The sequence below is a fragment of the Ostrinia furnacalis genome, unplaced genomic scaffold (assembly GCF_004193835.3).
Source record: "Ostrinia furnacalis isolate ACB-3 unplaced genomic scaffold, ASM419383v2 OfSCF1785, whole genome shotgun sequence".
In the NCBI taxonomy this organism is placed as follows: domain Eukaryota; kingdom Metazoa; phylum Arthropoda; class Insecta; order Lepidoptera; family Crambidae; genus Ostrinia; species Ostrinia furnacalis.
This window is the reverse complement of record NW_021132024.1, coordinates 157,449-178,168: the sequence shown is the minus strand read 5'-3', so window position 1 is coordinate 178,168 and position 20,720 is coordinate 157,449. Positions and strand designations below refer to the sequence as shown.

General features: G+C 39.3%; 2 protein-coding genes and 1 non-coding gene across 3 annotated transcripts in view; 2 read left to right on the top strand and 1 right to left on the bottom strand.

Moving 5' to 3' along the window:
- galene (potassium two pore domain channel subfamily K member galene) overlaps positions 1 to 12,373 on the top strand; it is a 37,013-nt gene extending 24,640 nt beyond the window's left edge. Inside the window, exons 6-16 of the mRNA XM_028305784.1 lie at positions 5,053 to 5,179; positions 5,513 to 5,593; positions 6,296 to 6,379; positions 7,106 to 7,227; positions 8,085 to 8,168; positions 8,243 to 8,627; positions 9,087 to 9,294; positions 9,404 to 9,470; positions 10,089 to 10,144; positions 10,218 to 10,382; positions 11,824 to 12,373. Coding sequence (XP_028161585.1) covers positions 5,053 to 5,179; positions 5,513 to 5,593; positions 6,296 to 6,379; positions 7,106 to 7,227; positions 8,085 to 8,168; positions 8,243 to 8,627; positions 9,087 to 9,294; positions 9,404 to 9,470; positions 10,089 to 10,144; positions 10,218 to 10,382; positions 11,824 to 12,021 — 1,577 coding nt within the window. The 3' untranslated portion in view covers positions 12,022 to 12,373. The remainder of the gene's footprint in view (positions 1 to 5,052; positions 5,180 to 5,512; positions 5,594 to 6,295; positions 6,380 to 7,105; positions 7,228 to 8,084; positions 8,169 to 8,242; positions 8,628 to 9,086; positions 9,295 to 9,403; positions 9,471 to 10,088; positions 10,145 to 10,217; positions 10,383 to 11,823) is intronic.
- TRNAG-GCC (transfer RNA glycine (anticodon GCC)) lies at positions 3,650 to 3,720 on the bottom strand. The gene has a single exon. It is a non-coding gene; the product is annotated as a tRNA-Gly (tRNA).
- A 2,078-nt stretch (positions 12,374 to 14,451) lies between the features above and the next one.
- Positions 14,452 to 20,174, top strand: LOC114353716 (organic cation transporter protein-like). Its single transcript, XM_028305796.1, has 7 exons — positions 14,452 to 14,561; positions 15,652 to 15,894; positions 16,114 to 16,342; positions 17,091 to 17,346; positions 18,455 to 19,078; positions 19,447 to 19,628; positions 19,996 to 20,174. Exons 2-7 carry the CDS (start codon positions 15,710 to 15,712, stop codon positions 20,161 to 20,163), a joined length of 1,644 nt encoding a protein of 547 aa, XP_028161597.1. The 5' UTR covers positions 14,452 to 14,561; positions 15,652 to 15,709; the 3' UTR covers positions 20,164 to 20,174.
- Positions 20,175 to 20,720: the final 546 nt, after the last annotated feature.

The window sequence follows — 20,720 nt, the reverse complement described above, 5'->3', positions numbered from 1 at the left end:
TATCGTTCGAGGAATGAATTTATTGAATACTACCACTAAAACATAGATCGATCGATACAGACATCAACGAAAGACGAAACCTGTGGACGAAACTCAACAAATCGCCCTAACCTCAAATTGACAATGACACTTGATAGTTTTTTATTTCGGTGTTCCGAAACGCTCTAATGTAATTAATGGTGAGATAAAATAAAACAGTTTTTTTTAAATCGTTTGAAGTAGGTAGTTTTATTATTATGAAAATCATGATTATTAATAATAATATTGATAATAAAATCATGTTTGCTTGCTAAAACTTACTTGGCAAACAAGATTTTTATTCTTATTGCTTACTCACGAAAATAGGTGACAGCTGAAATCGGAACAAAAAAGTTTTCGGAAATGATTTTTTGTACGGAAGTAATTGTTAATCATGTTTCGTATAATTAATTCTAATTTTCTAAATCCGGATAAGAAAAACGGTTAAAAATTAATGAAGTACACATATAATTTAAATATTATTTTTGATGATAATTAGCCTGTGATGCAATTTGGTACAGGTAATGGGCATTGTCCTTTGGAATCTAAATTCGAATATTCGAATATTCGAATATTCGATTGCAACCTCTAGCTGCGACGTTGAAAAGTGGAAAGCTACGACGAGCAAGCGACACGACATTGACTTTTTACTATGACTCTCACTATTCATAATGGAAAGAAATGGATGTATCCTATCTTCTGTGTATCTGTTACTTCTTTATTCATCTTTTTAAAACAGTATGAAGAGCAGATGTCTAGTGCACTTTATCCATCCATGCTGCATACATTTTTAGAAATTAACTGCGACTGACCACACGATGAAATCGTGCCACGTACCTATTTCCACGATGCGACGTATCGTAAAACGATACCGTGTCGTAGCACGATGTGTATCGTGTTTATGTGTACTAGCCCTAAAGTAAATTATTTTGCGGCGTCGTGTTGTGGTGAACTACCTGCAATCTTGTAGTATAATAACAATGAGCCGTGTAGCTTAAATGAAGCGTCAACACTGGACTTTTTTTTGCAAAATAGCACTAGTACCTGTACTCTGTATTATAAGTTTGTGATGGGAAAAATAAACTATTTTATTATTATTATTACATCTACATAGGATGCCAACCGTCTGTCTATCGTCTCCCGTGGCGGCCGCGCGCGGGAAAGCACGGAGGTCGTCCATTGTCTCTACAATCACCGGCCGAAGGCTACTCCCATTTGGCGATATGATATACAATCTAATTATGAGATAATACCCTATATTTGGTGTTTTTACATAATGATAGATGACCTCTATGTTTATCTATCTGGAGTGTAATGATTTGAATAAAATTAAATACACGTAATTAGTGGGCAACAATACTTCTTGGTAATTTCTTCATTAAATTGATCAAGATCGTCATATTAGCCATAGTGGAGATATTTTTATTCTAATATCTTATTTTACACTTGTTATAAGTAGAATAGAATATTTTTTTTAAGTACTTTCATATATTTAAATAAAAAAGTAAGCAAATATGGGATTTATTTAAAAATACTAATATGTTATCATATAAGCACTAAAAATTGTAAAGTCCTGTTTCCATTCCTATCCCGTAAATTACTAGGTACAGTCGCGGAATGAAAAGGTTCGTCACCTTAGTGTCGGTTTTCGCTTGCACCAAAGAGTCAAACCTGCCAACATAACAGTGCAAGAAACAGTGCTGCTAACATTTAAATAAATACGAATAAGGTTTTGCTTGTTTATTTTTCTATCCCATCAGTGCAATGCAATAATGACATTGACCAATTGACAATAGTTTTTTTTATTTAATAGACATAATAATGGCAGGTTGAACCAACAAGAAGGTTTTAGTTTATCAATCATAATAATTTTCTTGACAAGATAAATCGTCAAACGACTTTGATCTGAATAATTTTGAACTTTACTGACGAACAGTTAAAGATTTATTTATTCTAATTTGAGATTATTCTGTAACATAGTTTCAAAAGGTAATATGTGCTCGCGATTCGTTGAAGGAATCAATTTGAAAACTGACGAACCTTTTCATTCTGTGACTGTACATACCTAACTTGAGATAGTGAAGAACTACGTAGTGTCAGGAAAAACCTACTGTGATAGACTGGCAGCTAAGCAGTTAAATGTAATGGTTTCGGTTTTCTTAGACTTGCATGTAATACAGAAAATATGTTATATCGTATACGTATCTTTTTTTTTTCCTTAACCACGGAGGAACTGGCTATCTTACCTCTAACTGCCGGAACACAACAATGCCGTTAACATTGTTGTTATGGCGACAGACTTAGGTAAGATGGTGGTAGCTAGCCAGGCGGACTTAGAACAAGCCCTACCACCATCTAAACCGAACAGAAAAATGTACCCCCACTGGTAATCGAACTCGGGACCTCTGCGTCTGAAGCAGGTGGTCTTACCACTAGACCACAGAGGCGGTATCTACCTGGTAAATAGTGGTTCTGTAAATCATATTAATACACGTATCAAAATATAATGTGGGTCGTTCGAGCGGCTAATGAAGCGGTAGGTAATTGGGCCGTTTTGTTGTTTGTTTCGGCGCAGGCGCAAGAAGGCGACCTCGGCTGCATCCGTTTCATATAACGTAACGGAAATCACTTCGATTTTTAGGGAAAAAAATCGTGGACTTCTAAATAAAGGCAGATCAAGTCCAGATAATATCTCGTATCGAAACAAAAAATGCATAGGTACGTACTTATGACATTCACCAACATGTTTATTTAAGTATATTTTCGATGGAAAACCACACAAAAGGAGTTTGCTAGAAACTTAGAACATTCAAAAAAAAAAAAAAATATCAATCTCATAGGTTAGTTCGTAAATATGGTAAATACCTTTCAGTTTGAATATTAGTTTATTTTACCTATCCTTGTTATTGATCGTGAGAGAGCGATATACCTACCTGGACTTTTTGTATTAAATCAAGATCATCTTGAGCGAAACCGCGGGTAAAAGATAGTAGATTTATTGTTTTTCCTACTATCTATTAATTATTATGCCTGACCATCTTGTAAGTACCTACAAAACTTTAAACATTTGTTATTTTATTTTCTACACATATAAATTACTGCGAGTAATATAATCGATGATAGTTTTATAGTTCTAGCAGATTTATATTCATACGAAAGCACTTACCTAAAATAATCTGAATTGACTGTTCTCCAGAACTTTAGAGCCGTTTTATTTTAAGTTTGTTAACTCATAAGTTATGTTATGTTTCAATGAATAAATCATTTTCTTTCTTTCTTACTTTTTATTCAAATAAAATATGCAAATTATATATTCTCAACCATTTTAGTTAGTTTAACCATTCGCTAGTGAACCCTAATTTTTTATATTGCCTAATCATGTTAATACATAAGTTATAACGACAAAAAATAGTAGGTTAGTCAATGATTCATGGTATTTAGTCCGACCTTTATTCACCCAAATGAAATAGTAATAATTTGCTTTAAATAAAGAATAAAGGACAATAAAACTGCTGTTTTTGTAGGACCCGATATACGATTCAATAAATTGTAGGATAAGTGGATGCATATATCCACCATTATGAAAATTAAATTATTTCTTGTGTAATTAAAAAAAAAACTAAAAGAAGTATGCATCGGCCGGGAATCGAACCCGGGCCGCCCGCGTGGCAGGCGAGCATTCTACCACTGAACCACCGATGCTTATGACTCGGAGATGAAATTAACATTTACATTCGTAGTGTGACGGCATTGCGGCACTCCGCCTCGGGCTCTTTGTCGACCCGCCTCTTGCTCAGGCGTTCACATTATGCAACCCACAAAGACAAGGTCGTCGTTATTTTGGTTAAAATGGACTACTAGTTGTGTCGCACGTAGGTTATCGCGATGTAAGATAAAAAATAGGTTGTTTATATAGTTCTAACGTTTCACAAAAGATGATATCAAATACCTACCTAATAGGAAGAAAGACAACGATTTATAAGTGACGACAAATATTTTGGAAACTATTCAATAGCTATTAAGAAAATCTTTTTCTATAAATCACTAGCGGCCGCACGCGACTTCATACGCGTGGATCCCGTTTTACCCCCTTTTCCCGAATTTTCTTTGCTATAAACCTCACGGAGCCCGAGACCTTTCCAACGAATGCAAAACCGAGGAAATCGGTTCGTGCGTTCTGGAGTTATAGCGTCAGGGAGGAAAACCTGAAAAAAACTAAGTCGTTATTTTTATATACTTAGTAGATTTATACGTTTTATAATGTGGCTAGGTTGGTGATGCATTGCAGGTTTCGCTTAGCAAAGTAATGAATCACAGTTATATCTATATAAAGAGGGCGTTAGGTAAATGGGTATGTGAGCCGACACTAGCCCATGTTAACATGATCATATACATAAATGGTATGGTGAAGTCAGAAAATTGATATCTTCATTTAAATTATTAAAATTTTCATACAAATCGTATTTTATAAAATTTATTATGTATGAAAATTGAAAAAATTAAAATCATGATATCAAATTTCTGACTTCACCATACCATTTATGTGATCATGTTAACATGGGCTAGTGTCGGCTCATATACCCATTTACCTAACACCCTGTATAAAAGAAAGTCATGTTAGTTACACCACTTATAACTCAAGAAGGGCTGAACCGATTTAGCTGAAAATTGTCAGGGAGGTAGTTTAGAGCCAGGAGAAGGACATATGATACTTTTTATCCCGTTCGAAATAAAAAAAAAAGTCTGCTTATTTATTGCCATTAAGGCGGAACAAAGTTCGCCGGGTCAGCTAGTGTTCAATAAATTAAAGGAAGCGTACCAATTAAGTACTCATAACACTTTTCAGGTGCATCAAATAATATTCCCAATGAATTCTCGCACAGTCATGTGATTAATATCAAATTAATTTGTGTTACGTTACAGTACAAGAAGACGTAGTTTGGTGAACGCCTTCCTTAGCATTCAATCATAGTTTTGCCACACTAGGCTGGTTTCAACCCTACTACTTCTCAATTGAATATGTCTGTCATTCAGGCTACGGGCACATAGCCCCGAAGACGCAGACGGGGAAGGTGGTGACCATCTTCTACGCCATCCTGGGCATCCCGCTCATGCTGCTGTGCCTCTCCAACATCGGAGACGTCATGGCTTCATCGTTCAGGTACTAACCATGGCCATCGATGCCGAGCCAGACTTTATACACTAATTAGGTTTCCATTGGTAAGAACACTCACAAAGTGAGCGCTCACTCTCGACCAGGGTAAGCCCACGAGTTACTTACACTTACGCACTTAAATATGTCACGCGCATCGGACTGCTTCTGTTAGTACTAAACTACTAATCATGGGAGCGTCCATCCGCCTAAATGTAAAATGGTGCGTGCATTGTGGTTACAGGCGCACATTCATAATGCTTGTGTTACTGGACTGTTAAGACCTAACTCCACGCTAAATCTTTTAGTTAAAAAAAAGTAACTTTTAATATTGTGACCTAGATTCCTGTATTGGCGCGTGTGCTGCTACGTCTGCACGCGGCCTCCAAAGCGGCGGCATCGACATCACCATCCTTCCATCAGGTATTACTCAAGATTTACACAAATCTACGACAGTAAATAGGTTTCATACCATATCACTCAGGATTATTGCCAAACTAGCTGGACTGTAAAATCCACAAATAAAAGAGCATGTAGTCATTACTCTGTTTTTCCAAGCGGTTTCTTATGGTCACGTTAAAATTAACCAGTGAAATTTTGAAAACTGAATCAAGTGGAAACCATGGAGTGGGAAGCATTTACTATGCAAATCAAATCAAATCAAAAATTCGTTTATTCGTGGAACATAGGTAAATAACATATTACAGGTGTTAAAAATTAAGTCGGTATCACTATGTTTGGCCCAAGGTCGGCGTACAAATTTACATAACATCATTGAGTCGTATTAGGTTAGTAGAAATTAAATAAAATAAAAAGTAAGTTAGTAATGTCCAATCAGTAACAATTTCATAAACATTTAAACATAAAAAAGTCAAGAATCTTACAATTTGTCAGTTATAAACTCTGTCAATGTATAGTAGGCTTTGCTTATTAATAAGGATAGCAGCTGCTTGCGAAATATCTGAATATTTGTGTCTTTTAGTGTCTGTGGTAATGCAAATGTTTTCGTTTTCTCAATTTGGCTATCCTGTGAATGCGCTCAGTGTATGTAGCATTTATTATGTTATTTGAGCAAACTTACCGCACTAGAAGTCACGCGTAGAGATTGCCCGTTGTGATGCGCAGGCGCTCGGGCCGCGGCGGCAGCACGCGCGGCTCCACGCGCCGGCGCCGGCCCGTCGAGCGTGCTCACTCCGACACGGATTGCAGGTACAATCAACATCTATTTGCATTCATCATCATCATTTCAGCCGTAGGACGTCCACTGCTGAACATAGGCCTCTCCCAATGACTTCCACATCGCACGGTTGGTAGCGGCCTGCATCCAGCGCCTTCCTGCTACCTTTATCAGGTCGTCGGTCCACCTTGTAGGTGGACGTCCAACGCTGCGTTTGCCGGTACGCGGCCTCCATTCCAGAACCTTGCTACCCCATCGGCCGTCAGTTCTGCGTACTATGTGCCCAGCTAAATGGGGATTAAATACATTTTGTCAGTTTATCTTAATATTAAACGCGGGTATAGTAGATGAATAGGAACAGCCTAGTGTAGATTGTACTTTGGACTTTTGACTAAGCTGGGCTTTTAGTATATGACACTAGATATTACAAAATGTTATATACGAACTGTATTACTTAGTAGCATCTAAAATTATAGTCTCTACCTTCAATTAAACCGATGTTCACCACGTGTTTATTATCAAACACCCTTTACCAGGTTTGAGATGGTCAGTCCATTGCCATTAGAGACACATTTTGATAAGTAATCTGAAACGATGCCCAAACACAAGATTTTCAGGCCTTTTTTCTTGGTTCAATGACATTTTAGCATATTTCAGTTCAATTTATTTACAAGTTTAAACTGTGCTCTGGGCTTACTTTACGTATTATAGAACTTTTTATTTATCCCACCGTTACCTAAGTTGAATTGAGCATGCAGGTACCGCGACAGTGGGTACAGCAGCGGGCGGGCGCGGCGGGCGCGCGCGCCGCCCCACGCGGCCCCGCCCGCCCCGGCGCGGCCTCGCTCGCAGCCGCCCTCCACCTACGCCAGAGGATATGGTAACTATTACCTACATTTATATTTATCAGTCAGGGAAGAGCCTGGATGCGGGCAGCGCAGGACCGTTCATTATGGAAAACCTTGGGGGAGGCCTTTGTCCAGCAGTGGACGTCATTTGGCTAAAACGGCCAGTTTTGCGGGCGTCGAGACACTCAACAACGCGTAACAATGTCACTCTTTACGAATATTACACATTAACACAGTATTACTTCACCATTACTACAACACACACACCTATCAAACAGTTTTATCTTTTTATTAGTATTCTTTTCATTAGTATTCTTAATAAACGTAGTCTTTTCATCCTTACCGATTTCCCGCCTTTTGTATTTATCTGTGCACTAATATTATTATTTATGTATGTTTATCTAGACAATTTTATACAGCTATTTTATTTTTTATTTTACCAATGGTCCGTGACCCTCACTCGGCATGGGGCACACTGAAAACCAGTGCCGTGGCCTTCGTCACCGTGGGCCAGCCACGGCATATGCTGAGTGGGGTCCCGTTGCAGTGGGCATCTTGTTGGTGAATGGGTGGCACTGCTCAGTTTACTCTTATTTTTATTTTTTCTTCTTTTATTATTATGTGCCACTGTCATGTCTATGTAATGCCTGTATTTGTGTGATGTCCATTGTAATAAATGTATCTTTTTTTCTTTCTTTCTAAAACGAACGAACGATATTTATCAGCACAGATGAAAATCGACGTGATTTCTACTTAATTATTAGGATGAAAGGAGGTTGATTACTATCGTAGTTAGGAAGGCTCAACATAGGCTGATGATGATGATGATGAGGATCTGTCGTATTTTACTAGAAGTTGCGTCTGATTAATGACAATGATGTTTTTTTAGCGCCAAGGGAATTTCTTGACCGAGATGATAGATCTCCGGTTCAATATGAACGATATGGCCGAGACACGTATGAGGAGGAAGAAGGTAGGTAATACAAATTAGGAAGTGTATTACTGAATAACAATGATAGGAAACTTATGGACATCTTATTTTTTCAGAAGATTTCCCAAAAATCTCATTACCTCTACAAGATTTAGAAGCTGCTTTGAAAGAGTTAGATAATCATCAGAAAAAAATAACTTCCAAGCCTGATTTGCGGAGTAAATCATTACCGAGACCTTCAAAACCCAAGCCAGATTATGGTCCAAGAAGAGACTTTGATGACTCGAGACATTACGAAATGGATGATAGAAATATGTTCGAAATGCATGACCTCCACGATGTAGACTACGAGAATTACAAAGAGAGGAAGGCATTGGAGGAAAGGGACAAAAAACAAAGAGAGCGAGATGATTACTATGCAAGAGATCGCGGTTATGATCCGGAAGATGATGATTACGAATTTGAGAATCCTAGGAGTAGGCGAGATCGTAGTGATTGGAGGTAGGCAATTGTTCTCGACAAGATAAAAAGGAAAGATTATACATGTATAGTAAGATCTTGTACGTAAATGTATCTATCTATATACATATGTGCATAAAATTTGCATTTGTGCAATGAGCATGTATCCAAGTATACAAAAGTTTACCTAATTTAATAGATTTATAATTTTATTTATAAGCCGTGTGGTGACGGCAGAGTAGAATACATTTGTCACCAACCCCTACTCTTCCCGCGGGTGTCGTAAGAGGCGACTTAGGGACTACACATCAAACAGAGAATGGGCAGCAGCGCTCTCTGAAAAACATCAATCTTTTAAACTGCGATCTCCAACCCGCCTGCCAAGCGTGGAGATTATGGCAAAACCCTCCACTATAGTGGAGGAGGCTCATAGTCCAGCAGTGGACTGTAAAGGGCTGTTGATGATGATGAATAGATTTATAACGTCAAATTTTTTCTTAGAATGGGTCGAGGCAGGTCTGAGTATTACGAGCGCGAGCGCGAGGACTGCGGGCCGAGCAAGCGCGGGCGCCGGGCCAAGAGCGCCGCGTACGAGTACGAGCACCGCTGGGACGACGACCTGGAGGACGGCAGGCGGCCCGACCCCCGGGCCCGCCGGCTGCGGCGCCTGCAGACCGTCGACGACGGCGCCAGGCCCTACAGACACTATGTAAGTTCCATAGGCCCGATTCCACGAACGCGAATATAAAGTGCACTTGTGCATGGTCCAAGTTAAAATGGTAGAGCACTTACCTAATAAAAACTTTCACTTTTTACAGACTCCATCGCCAGAACGAGACGATTGGAGCGATGAAGTAGCAATACCAAAACGAAATCGGCCTCCAGGTAAGCACTTTTTAGAACAATTTGTTTTATTTGTAGTATACCTGCAGAATATGTAGATGATTTTTTTGGGTACTGAACTGAACTAATGAGTCATTGGGAAATGGATATGTTACGGTTAATGTGATAAATTGAAAATTATGAATAATAACCGGTTATTATGAATAATTACCGACAGTCGCGGTGAAAGTGATAAATTAATCACATTTAACAGTGATTATTTAATAATTCAACCTTAGTACTAACAAATTTCATAAAAGAGAACAACATCTTGTGTACGTGCTGGTGTACAGCCAAACTTTTGAACGTTTTGATATCATATTATTAATATAATTTGGCATAATGAGTTTGGAATGTTTTTTGCATAATATTACTTTTCCATGATGCCTATAACATAATGTTTTGATTTAAAGTGAAAAATAGGTTAAGGTGCGGCGGGGGTGGCCCTTGGGCCACCCCTAAGCCGCCTATTTAGTTTTATAGAGACATAAATGACCTCATATTAATCACATTTACCAAATCATGCGGTAATTATTCATAATAACCGGCGATTATTCATAATTTTCACATTTATCACTTTGACCGTAACAGATATACAAATATTGTTCATAATTTTCATAGTTTGGGGCTCTCGCCAGTCGGAAATCTACGCAGTGGAGGCACCTGTTAAAGAAGAGGTAAGGAAATATTTTAAAAAGTACTGAATTCTTTCTGATTCCAAATATGCATGATTTTTTTACAATTTCCCAGATCAAGCCGGTCCCCATCTGGTTGTGCGTGTTCCTTGTAGCGTCGTATATCGTGGCCGGCACGTTCCTGTTCAAGCAGTGGGAGGGCTGGGAGTACCTGGACGCGGCCTACTTCTGCTTCATCACGCTCACCACCATCGGCTTCGGGGACTTCGTGCCCGCGCAGGTACGAACATCTTACCTCAAGTATTACCAGAGTAAATACAAATGAGTAGGTGCGCAACACCCCGCTAATCCACGCTAAATTTTGTCAGTGTGTGCGTGCGCGCCGCGTACGTATTGGCGCGCTCACATACAAACCGCGCTCGGTGCGTTTCTATGAAGATGACCTAGTCATTTGTATTTACTCTGGTATTACGGACGACGCAACTTCGAAGCACGTAAACATGGTTTATTTTCAGATAATATAGGCTCATGCCATATTTATTTACTGATCAAAAACACAAGAAGCTCTCAGAAAAACTAAATAGCTTACACATGTTTAGTCACATAAACTGTAATAATATTATGAATGTCCAATAAAATGTCCAATTATACAAAATTACTAGATATACTCGTACTTAGAGCCTAATTGCATATATTTATTTCAAACTTATATGCACATAGAACAGTGTATAAGGCGGACTTAATGCCTTTCGGCATTTTCCTCCAGTCAACCTTAGTCCACCCACCAAAATGTAGGGAGGTAGTGTACCTACTACACTAGGTATTGTAGAGTGCCCGACCCAAAGTCCATCGCCACATTGGATCACCGAGGTATTCATGATTGAATCTAGTACCTACTACCACCCCAGCTTGGATGTCAACAGCATCCGTTGTAGTTTATGTTACGTGTTATATTAGGCCTTAGATTATCGTTTACAATCGCTCTATTATTTAATTTATGCGTAATTGACTCTCATAATATTTTATCGCGTTACAGATCTTAAAGTGATAAGATAATTAATGCCCTTTTTATTTAGTAGCCAATAATTTGATTAGATTGACTATGACATATTTAATATGCCCTTGATTAAAATGTTGAACTTATAACATTTCTATTTTATTTTATACACGCTGTATGGCTTCATAATTTCTTTGTTTGATTTACTTTCGAGATAAAGGATGCAATTTGATAAAATTAATTTTAATCTGACTTAATGGCTCATAATAAAGTAAAAAGGACAAGTTACTAAAAATTTATCTTATCAAAATAGTAAATGGTTTATTTTGTCGCGCTTTCCGGAATTATGTGTCTGGTTATTATTATTACTGACGGGATTGCTACCATGTACCTTAATTTTGAGTTACCGATATTTCGGCACTGTTGCAAACGCGATGGTCACGGAGTAACTGAGGAAACTTGCGGGTGGTAGTGACCATGTAAGTTTAAAACAATACACATGTGTCTGGTATTTACTAGTGATATAAATGACGTCATCAGTATCCCGCAACAAAACTAAAAAGCGTCGTTTTACTTGATCGTATTATACCTACCAGTAAGAACATTTCGAAATGGATGATCCTGTCTACCTATAAGTGCATTCCTTTTTGCCCGACTGCGCCAGAAGGAGGGTTTTTCGAGTGTATGTATGTAGAAAGGAGACTGATGATGATATGTCTGTCAGGGCCAGAACACGGATGAGCCGGCGGCGGCGGTGCACTCCATCGCGCTGTGCTCGCTGTACCTGCTGTTTGGGATCGCGCTGCTGGCCATGTCGTTCAACCTGGTGCAGGAGGAGGTGCGCGCCAACGTGGCAGCGCTGGCCACCAAGCTCGGCATCATCAAGCCGCGCGAGCCCTCCGACGCGGGCACCGACTACTGACACCGAACTGTTTGACATAAATAAATACTCTCTTCTATCTATCTTTCTTCTTCTTAGTCGGGCACTCTTGTCAGAGTGGTCGTGGTTGCGCTGACGAGGTACATGGTGGGGTGATGTCATCTCCGAGGGTAGCTCTCCTGGCGATGTGCTTCCATTTCTGACGGTTAGAGGCGTCCCGAGTACACTGGACCATGGTGGACTCAGTAGCCTTCGTGATCTTTACTGGAACGCATTGTCCCGCCTATTCATTCATCGCGGAGTGGCGTATCTGAACAAAGTTTCGGAGAAATTCAGATCTTTTAACTGTTAAGACGGCCGATGTTAAGATGGAGTGGAGGCCTCGTACCGGAAAGCGCAGCGTAGGACGTCCACCCACAAGGTGGACGGACTGGATGCAGGCCGCCACCAACCGGTCATTGTGGAAATCATTGGGAGAGGCCTATGTTCAGCAGTGGAAGTCCTATGGCTGAAATGATGATGATGTACTATGAACTGTTAAGAAAGTACCTGCAACGAGCCAAATGAGAAACCAATAAAATTGTTAACACAGTCTCATGCGATTGCTAGTAAATAAGAAGAACTTATTATAAAAAAGGGTCATCAGCATCACAAAGCAATGAAATTATACAACGTGTCCGAAAATTCAAGGATAAGCCGGCGCCGCAGGGTGGACATAGTCATGACTGCTTTAGGAAAAATAAGAAAAAAAATCTATCTCAATTATTTTTTAAGTTACACAATAAATTATGAAATTCGTCGAAAATTGACACCCCTTATGATATTTTACATTACCACGACTACAATTTTTCAAATACTTCAGTTTTTTTGTTTGTATCGGCAACTTAAGTAGTGCTGCTGTCCACCCCAATTCTTAAAACCCTCAGAATCCTTGCAGTTTTTACACAAAAGTTAATCAAAATATGATATTTCCTTAAAATTTTGAACGATTTTTACTTACACTCCACTTTGACTCGTCGTTTTGTAAAAAAACAGTATGAACACTACTGCGGCAAGTTTTTTATAAAGTTGACGCAACTATCCAAGATTCCGAAATGGTATAATACTCTAAGAAAACTAGTCGCAAAAAAGATATGCGTACCATTTTTACAAGCACTTCGCTTGTTAGTTAGTATGGGATAAATCTTGCAACTGAATTTAAAACCAGTTCTCCTTAACCAATTGAGCTGAAATTTGGTATACTTGTGTAAGTACGATGACAATGCAATATTATGGTACCATTGAGCTGGATGGAGTATGGAGGTGGCCATAGGAACTCTTAACGAAACGGCGGAATTACATCTAGTTTGGGTTCGTTGGACTTGTCTTTTCGAGCACTTTAGTGCTAGATGATGTTCAGGGTCCTGATGATGAAGTCAAGAGGTGGCAGGAGCTGGCCATAGGAACTCCTAAACGAAACGGCGGAAGCTTATCGAGTTTGGGTTCGTTGGATTTGTCTTCCCGAGCACTTAGGCCATGAGATTGAGAAACAACTAAAAAGCTTAAAATAAAGTTGTAATAAAAAAAAACTTATTTAAAAACAAGCTTGACTTCGTTTGAAAATTATAATTAACTTCATCATCAGGACCCTGGACATCATCTAGCACTAAAGTGCTCGAAAAGACAAATCCAACGAACCCAAACTCGATAAGCTTCCGCCGTTTCGTTTAGGAGTTCCTATGGCCAGCTCCTGCCACCTCTTGACTACGCAGTAGTGTTCATACTGTTTTTTTCCAACACGACGAGTCAAAGTGGAGTGTAAGTAAAAATCGTTCAAAATTTTAAGGAAATATCATATTTTGATTAACTTTTGTGTAAAAACTACAAGGATTCTGAGGGTTTTAAGAATTGGGGTGGACAGCAGCACTACTTAAGTTGCCGATACAAACAAAAAAACTGAAGTATTTGAAAAATTGTAGTCGTGGTAATGTAAAATATTATAAGGGGTGTCAATTTTCGACGAATTTCGTAATTTATTGTGTAACTTAAAAAATAATTGAGATAGATTATTTTTCTTATTTTTCCTAAAGCAGTCATGACTATGTCCACCCTGCGGCGCCGGCTTATCCTTGAATTTTGGGACACGTTGTAGATATGGATTGCTGGAGATTAGAAGAACATATGATTAATGATATTTCAAACAAGCAACATCCAGCATGGATATTGGATTAGTAATATTGTACTACGAGTATATCGGAAGGTTTATTATCTAGACAGTTTGGAGTCTATCCTGAGTGACTGACGTATCTTCTTTGCACGTGTATGCACCGCACGCAGTTATTTATCTGCTAGCACGTACGGCGTCAGAGCGCACAGATTAGACACTACTCGAAAAGTCGTCAAGTGTCAGGCTTCGATAAAAAATTTACGAGATATTTCTTTAGATCTTCAAATCTACTGCTACTAAAAGGCATACAGCCTTTTGCATGGAATAGATTACATAATCATTGTGTTTGTATATAAAAAAAACTAGTCTTCATTAATGTTTGTTTTTAGAATCTAGTGCGGGATGTTGCTTAGCCACAAAGAAAAATTGCTGTAATGTAAGTTTCAGTGAATGAGTTAAAATTATTCTCAAATTGTTACATTTAAATAGGTAATTTTGAAATAAATTAAAATAATGATGAAATGTATGTATCGGGTTGTATTTCCATATTTGCTACTCTTAGCCCCGTTGAGTTAATCTACAAAGTAATTACATAAATTATAGCTAAGACCTAATTTGAATATTCTTTATTGTTACTTGTTTCTAATTTTAACTGAAACAATAAATGTCAATTTTTTTCTTTTCGTTTAGAACATAATAATAACGGTTTAAATATTACTCGTTAATTATACATTATAATAACAATATACCAACTACTTTGGATTGCAAGTGTTGGTTGGTATAATGAAGAGACAGAAGAGACAGAAGTTCGGTTTTATTTGACGAGTGCATGAGTATGAAAACTTAAATCTTATCATAATAAATAAAAATTGATAAGGTTTATGGAATAAAATTATAAGATCATGTTATAAAATGGTTTGCGAACAACATGAAAATTCACGGAACCTTAATATTATATTGTGGAACAATTTCAGTAACAAAAAATAACAATAAGTTTTATGTTCTCGTACCTTACTTAGTAACATCAAATCTTTAATTACGGTCAATTATTATAGGTACCTAATAAAATACATGTAATATTACATTACAATGCTTAATTAAAATAAGAAAGGAAGTCTTAAAGCCTATGTAATGTTCGTCTAGACACTATTTGTTCTTTAAACAAAATAAAAAATCAAAGCATTCGTAAGGCTTAAGAAAACACAATAAATCTTTATCTGGGCGTACGTATATTCCATTCGTATTCATATAGTAGTCTATTGTTTGTAAAAGAAAAATTCATGTGCTTCTTGCTATCCAACTGTTTTTAAAAAAAATATTTGAAATAAAATAGGTACATATGTAAAAATACAATTAGACACACGAGCTCCGATTCCTTTTAATCATAACAATTTAAATTATTTTAAAAGTCGAGGACGTTATTATATTCGAACAAATAACAGTAATAAATAGTAGTAATTGCCCAGAAACCTCGCTGCAAATACACAGCTCTGACTTGCCTGCATTTTCTTTATCTCGTGCAATAGATTGGCCGCATAAACTTGGGAAATAAACCCGGATTCGGTAGTTGCGTCACTCTGAACAATGTCTGCTGAGGAGAATGGCGAGGTCGGGTCGAAGAAGGGAATCGACCTGGACGACATCCTGGTGGAGGAGGTGGGGCAGGTGGGGCGCTACCAGCTGACCGTCCTCGCGCTCGTCGCCTTCCCTGTCATATTCTCTGGATTCACGACAGAATACGTCTTTACGACAGCTAGGATACCCACCAGGCAAGTCGTAACTCATATTTAATTTATTGTAGATAGGGTATATAATATTATAATTACAGTTTCACTGTCTCTATTAGATGTTATTTATCTTTTTACGTTGAAGTACTTATCACCCCAATCTTGTGTTTAAACTATCTTAACTAATATCTCGACGAGTTTAAATCTGTTAATACATTAATTTCGACCAGCTCACGCTTGTACCGTTCTCGCTAATTCCAGGTGTCTAATCCCACAATGTGACGGCCAAGATCCAGAGTTTAGTCCGCCATGGCTCGCGAGCGCGCTGCCGGTCGCCAGCGGCGGCTTCGATCAGTGCGCCAGGTTCAGCAACAGCAGTCTCCAAGACCCCGACGCAGCCGAGGCATGCCCTGCCTCGTGGTTCGACAACTCCACCGTCGTGGCCTGCGACCAGTATGTGTACGAGAATACGTATAGTGTTGTGTACGAAGTAAGTATTGAGTATGTCGATGGTTTACTAGTACGAATAAAAATACAAAACTGCTACCGACACAATTTAAAAAAAAAACTATCGGGCACTGCAATCGCAAGGAGCATAGTTTAAAGCTGTTGATGAGCACCTTCATGCTGTATAACGTAGAGCTGGCTAGCTGGAACCGCTATGATAGAACTGTCATTTATATTCAAATGTGATGTTGTCTTTAGCTGTGTAATGGCTGTGCCGAACTCTCTATTGTAAATATTCTACGTGTGCTTTGATACCAATATATTTATTATGTTACTACCAACCACTGTGTTTATTGCTCTGTAGCGGACTTAATATATCCCTAACAAAAGCAGTGTTTTTCAACCTTTTATATGACACGACCCCCCTAGTATGAACAATTTTTTGGCAAACCCTTACCGTTCGCGTTTTTTTTCCATGAATTTATAATGTTGCAAAGATGTTTGTAGGGACCGAATACTTTAATCCATACAACATTTGCATAATTAGATTTCGGATTAATATCTGTCTTTACTGAAGTAGTTTTTACGACCTCTCGCGACCCCTCTATAGAGGCTCCGCGACTCCTCTATAGAGGCGTCACATTGACGTTGAAAAACACTGGTTTAAAGAATACCATATTTTAAGTTTGCTCACTTTAATCTTCAGTCACAATCGTCAGTCACAAACGACGCCAATACTGGATGGTATCTCTAGAAGCACACGCGTACATCCAACCACTTGTGCCTTTTAGTTCGGGCTGGCGTGCGACGAGTGGCGCCGGTCGCTGATCGGGTCGGTGCGCGTGATGGGTGACCTGCTGGTGCTGCCTCTGACGGGCTACGTGTCGGACCGCTGGGGCCGGCGCGTGGCCGTCACCATCAACGCCTTCAACCTGGCCTGGACCGGCTTCGCACGATCCTTCGTCAACAGCTACGAGTGGTTCTTAGCTATGGAGGTGCTTGAGTCTGCTATAGGTGCCGGGACTTACTCTTCTTGCTATATTTTAGGTAAAGTATGTTTTTGTACACGCCAGGTAAAGTAATCTTTGTTCACTGGTGGCATATAATGATCGTGCCCGTGCCTCCTTTTCACAAAAAGATAATGTCTTTACATTAGGTAGGTACCAGGTGTAAATTATTATCCCATCAAAAACAATACTTGTCAAAAAAACCAAGTCTCGCAACTCAGTTGTTCTACGGTAAAAAGTTGTGAGATCCATGTAATACCAAGTCCAGGCCAGGAAATCTTTAACGTTTTACATAAATATATTGACTTGGCCATCGCATGAAAACACGTGTAAATTAAATTATTTAGTTTTTGATGGGATCTCATTTCTTTTTGTATTTTGTAGACAGCAGTTATGTATCTAGAAAACTGGACCGAAATTGAAAAATTTTACTCGGCTTGGCGGTTGCATTACCGTGCCCCCAAATATTTTAGTTTTTTCTTGATTCATACACCAAACACTACTTATATTCCAAATTTCAAGCTTCTAGGTCTGCTAGAAGTGCCCTAGAATTTTGATGATCGGTGAGTCAGTCGGTCAGTCAGTGAGTGACAAAATTAAGAAACTTTGACCCGTTATAATTCTTAAACTACTGGTTCAAATTGAATGAAATTTGAAATATACCGTTTCCTTACAATGCCTGCATAGCTAATGAAAATTCAGCCTTCTAGTTTTATCCACAACGAAGTTACAGACGGTCGAAAATGGCCTGAATTGCTTCGAGAAAAGGATGGTACGGCCGTGCCGCTTTTTTGCTCGACTTGGTGGGGGCACTGCCGTGCCCCCAGATACTAAAGCTGATTTGCACCACCTTAATTTTAACTGTAACTATAATTTTAACCAGTGTTTTTGTATGGAGCTTGACAGACTTTTGACGTTTGTTAAAGATAAAATTAAATGGTGCAATCCAGTTGTGTAACTTCTTAGCATAAGAGATCGAAACTATACCCACTTGTGCATAATTTGTGTTTGAGGTGTACGTACCTTAGGTGTAGGTTAATATGTAGTTAATGAGAGTAGAAAGGGTTTATATCCGAGTCCTAAGTGAATTACATGTTTTTGTTTGTTATAGGTATTTACTGCAAATGATGTTTTTTTTTTGTTTTCAGTTGCGGAGATGTTTGGCCCCAAATACCGTGTGATAACAGGTGCATCACTTTCAACAATGTTTGCGATCGGCCAAATAATACTGAGCTTCATAGCGTGGGGCGTTCCCGCGTGGAGGACTCTGACTCGGGTCGTCTACGGCCCGTTACTGCTCGTCATCTCATATTATTGGCTGCTCACCGAATCTGTGCGATGGCTGATGAGTAAAGGTCGCTATGAAGAAGCGGAGGCGATCTTAAGAAAAGTGGCTCAAAGAAATAAAAAAAAATTATCTGATAAATCTCTTGAAGCGTTTCGAGAGTCTGTAGAAGCAGAAAAAAATATAGTAAAGCCTAAAGAAGTATGGCTACCGCTTCAAGTATTAAGATCCCCAGTAATTTTGTCTCGGTGTTGCGTAACTCCAATTTGGTGGATAACTACCACTTTAGTATACTACGGGATGAGCGTAAACGCAGTAAACCTCTCAGGAAATTCTTACCTCAATTATGCAATTGTGGCAGCAGTAGAAATTCCTGGTTACTGGACAGCAATATTATTGTTGGATAGAATCGGAAGAAAAGCTATGATGATTTCGGCCTACGGATTGTGTGCAATTTGTCAATTTACATTTGCCTTTTCATCTTCAGGTAAGTTGGCAACATTAATTTTATTAGAATTCGTTCGTTTCAGCCAAATGACGTCCACTGCTGTACAAAGGCCATCCCCCAAGGACTTTCTTAACGACCGGTCCTGCGCTATCCACATCCAGGCTCTTCCCGTGACCGTGGAAATCCTTGGGGGAGGCCTTTGTCCAGCAGTGGACGTCTTTCAGCTGAAACGAAAGAACGAACGAACGAATATTATTTCCTATAATAATAGAGATGTGCTACTACCTTCATCAATTCAAGGGACGAAACAATCTCCCAAAGCTTCCACTCTCCTATTACCTGGAAAATTGTCTTTATGACTCAATTAAAAAAAGTAGGTTTAACTTCAACCTAATCATCACTTTCAGAAATGGAAGGACTAAACTTGGCGGTGTACCTGATCGGCAAGTACAGCATCTCGATCGTGGTGACGTCGATGTACGTGTACACGGCCGAGCTCTACCCCACCAAGTACCGCCACAACCTGTTCGCCTTCTCCTCCATGATCGGCAGGATCGGCTCCATCACCGCACCACTTACACCAGCTCTGGTAAATAGCTCATATGGAAGACTATACGTAGGTAGAGCTTTATTAGTCCTTTACTTTTAATTACGCAATATTTACTAGGGAGATTTAAGTAAAAACCCAAAACGACGCATAACGCGAGGGCAGACCCCAAATAAAATGGGAATCGGCTAGGCAAAGTAGTAGTAGTATTTAAGTAAAAAATATTTTAGAAGTAGTTAGAAGATGGAGTGATTAGCACACCAAAGTCGACTTGCTCTTGCAACCAAAGCGCCACACATAGTGTCCTGGTCTTGTGCCAGTGGCTTTGGAGTACAGTGTTTTATTGATTAACCCAAATTACCAGCCAACAAAGTTGGTACAACTGAATTAAAAGCAAACAATATTGCAGGCTTTGACGGTATGGGCCAACTTGCCGTCGGTGCTGTTCGGCAGCTTCGCGCTGCTGTCGGCGCTGCTGGTGCTCACGACGCCGGAGACGCTCGGCACCAAGCTGCCCGACACCATGCGCGACGCCGAGGACCTGGCCAGCAGAAAGATCTCGACTCGCAAGCACTAGCAATGCATTATGTACCTTTATTTGTATTTTGTAATAAAACTATTCTTTACAAAATTTCCATTTCACTTTCCTTATTCTTAACCTATGTCAGTCACTCTGGTTCTCTTACGGATCTCCTCATTTCTGATTCGATCACGCAGGGAAACTCCGAGCATAGCACGCTCCCTCGCTACATCGCCCGCAGAATCGCTAAAATCGGCGGGGCACATAGCTCGAAGAGCTGATGGCCGCTGGGGCAGGAAAGTTCTTGAGTGGCGACCACGAGATGGAAGACGTAGCGTGGGCAGGCCTCCCACTAGGTGGACCGACGATCTGGTGAAGGTCGCGGGAAGTACCTGGATGCAAGCGGCGCAGGACCGGTCTTTGTGGAAATCCTTGGGGGAGGCCTTTGTCCAGCAGTGGACGTCTTTCGGCTGAAACGACGACGACGACGACGACGATTCTTAACCTAATTTTATGTAAACCGAAGAATTAGAATTTGAATAAAAAAATTAAGAATATTTATAATTTGGTAACGGCAATACATAATTAAATGTAAATATGTGTGGCTATACAAT

Excerpts from the sequence above, each read along its gene's own strand:
- LOC114353716 (XM_028305796.1), top strand. The coding sequence starts at position 15,710 with ATGTCTGCTGAGGAGAATGGCGAGGTCGGGTCGAAGAAGGGAATCGAC. Across the intron at positions 16,343-17,090 it reads CGTATAGTGTTGTGTACGAA|TTCGGGCTGGCGTGCGACGA; the intron begins GTAAGTATTGAG and ends TGTGCCTTTTAG. Across the intron at positions 17,347-18,454 it reads CTCTTCTTGCTATATTTTAG|TTGCGGAGATGTTTGGCCCC; the intron begins GTAAAGTATGTT and ends TTTTGTTTTCAG.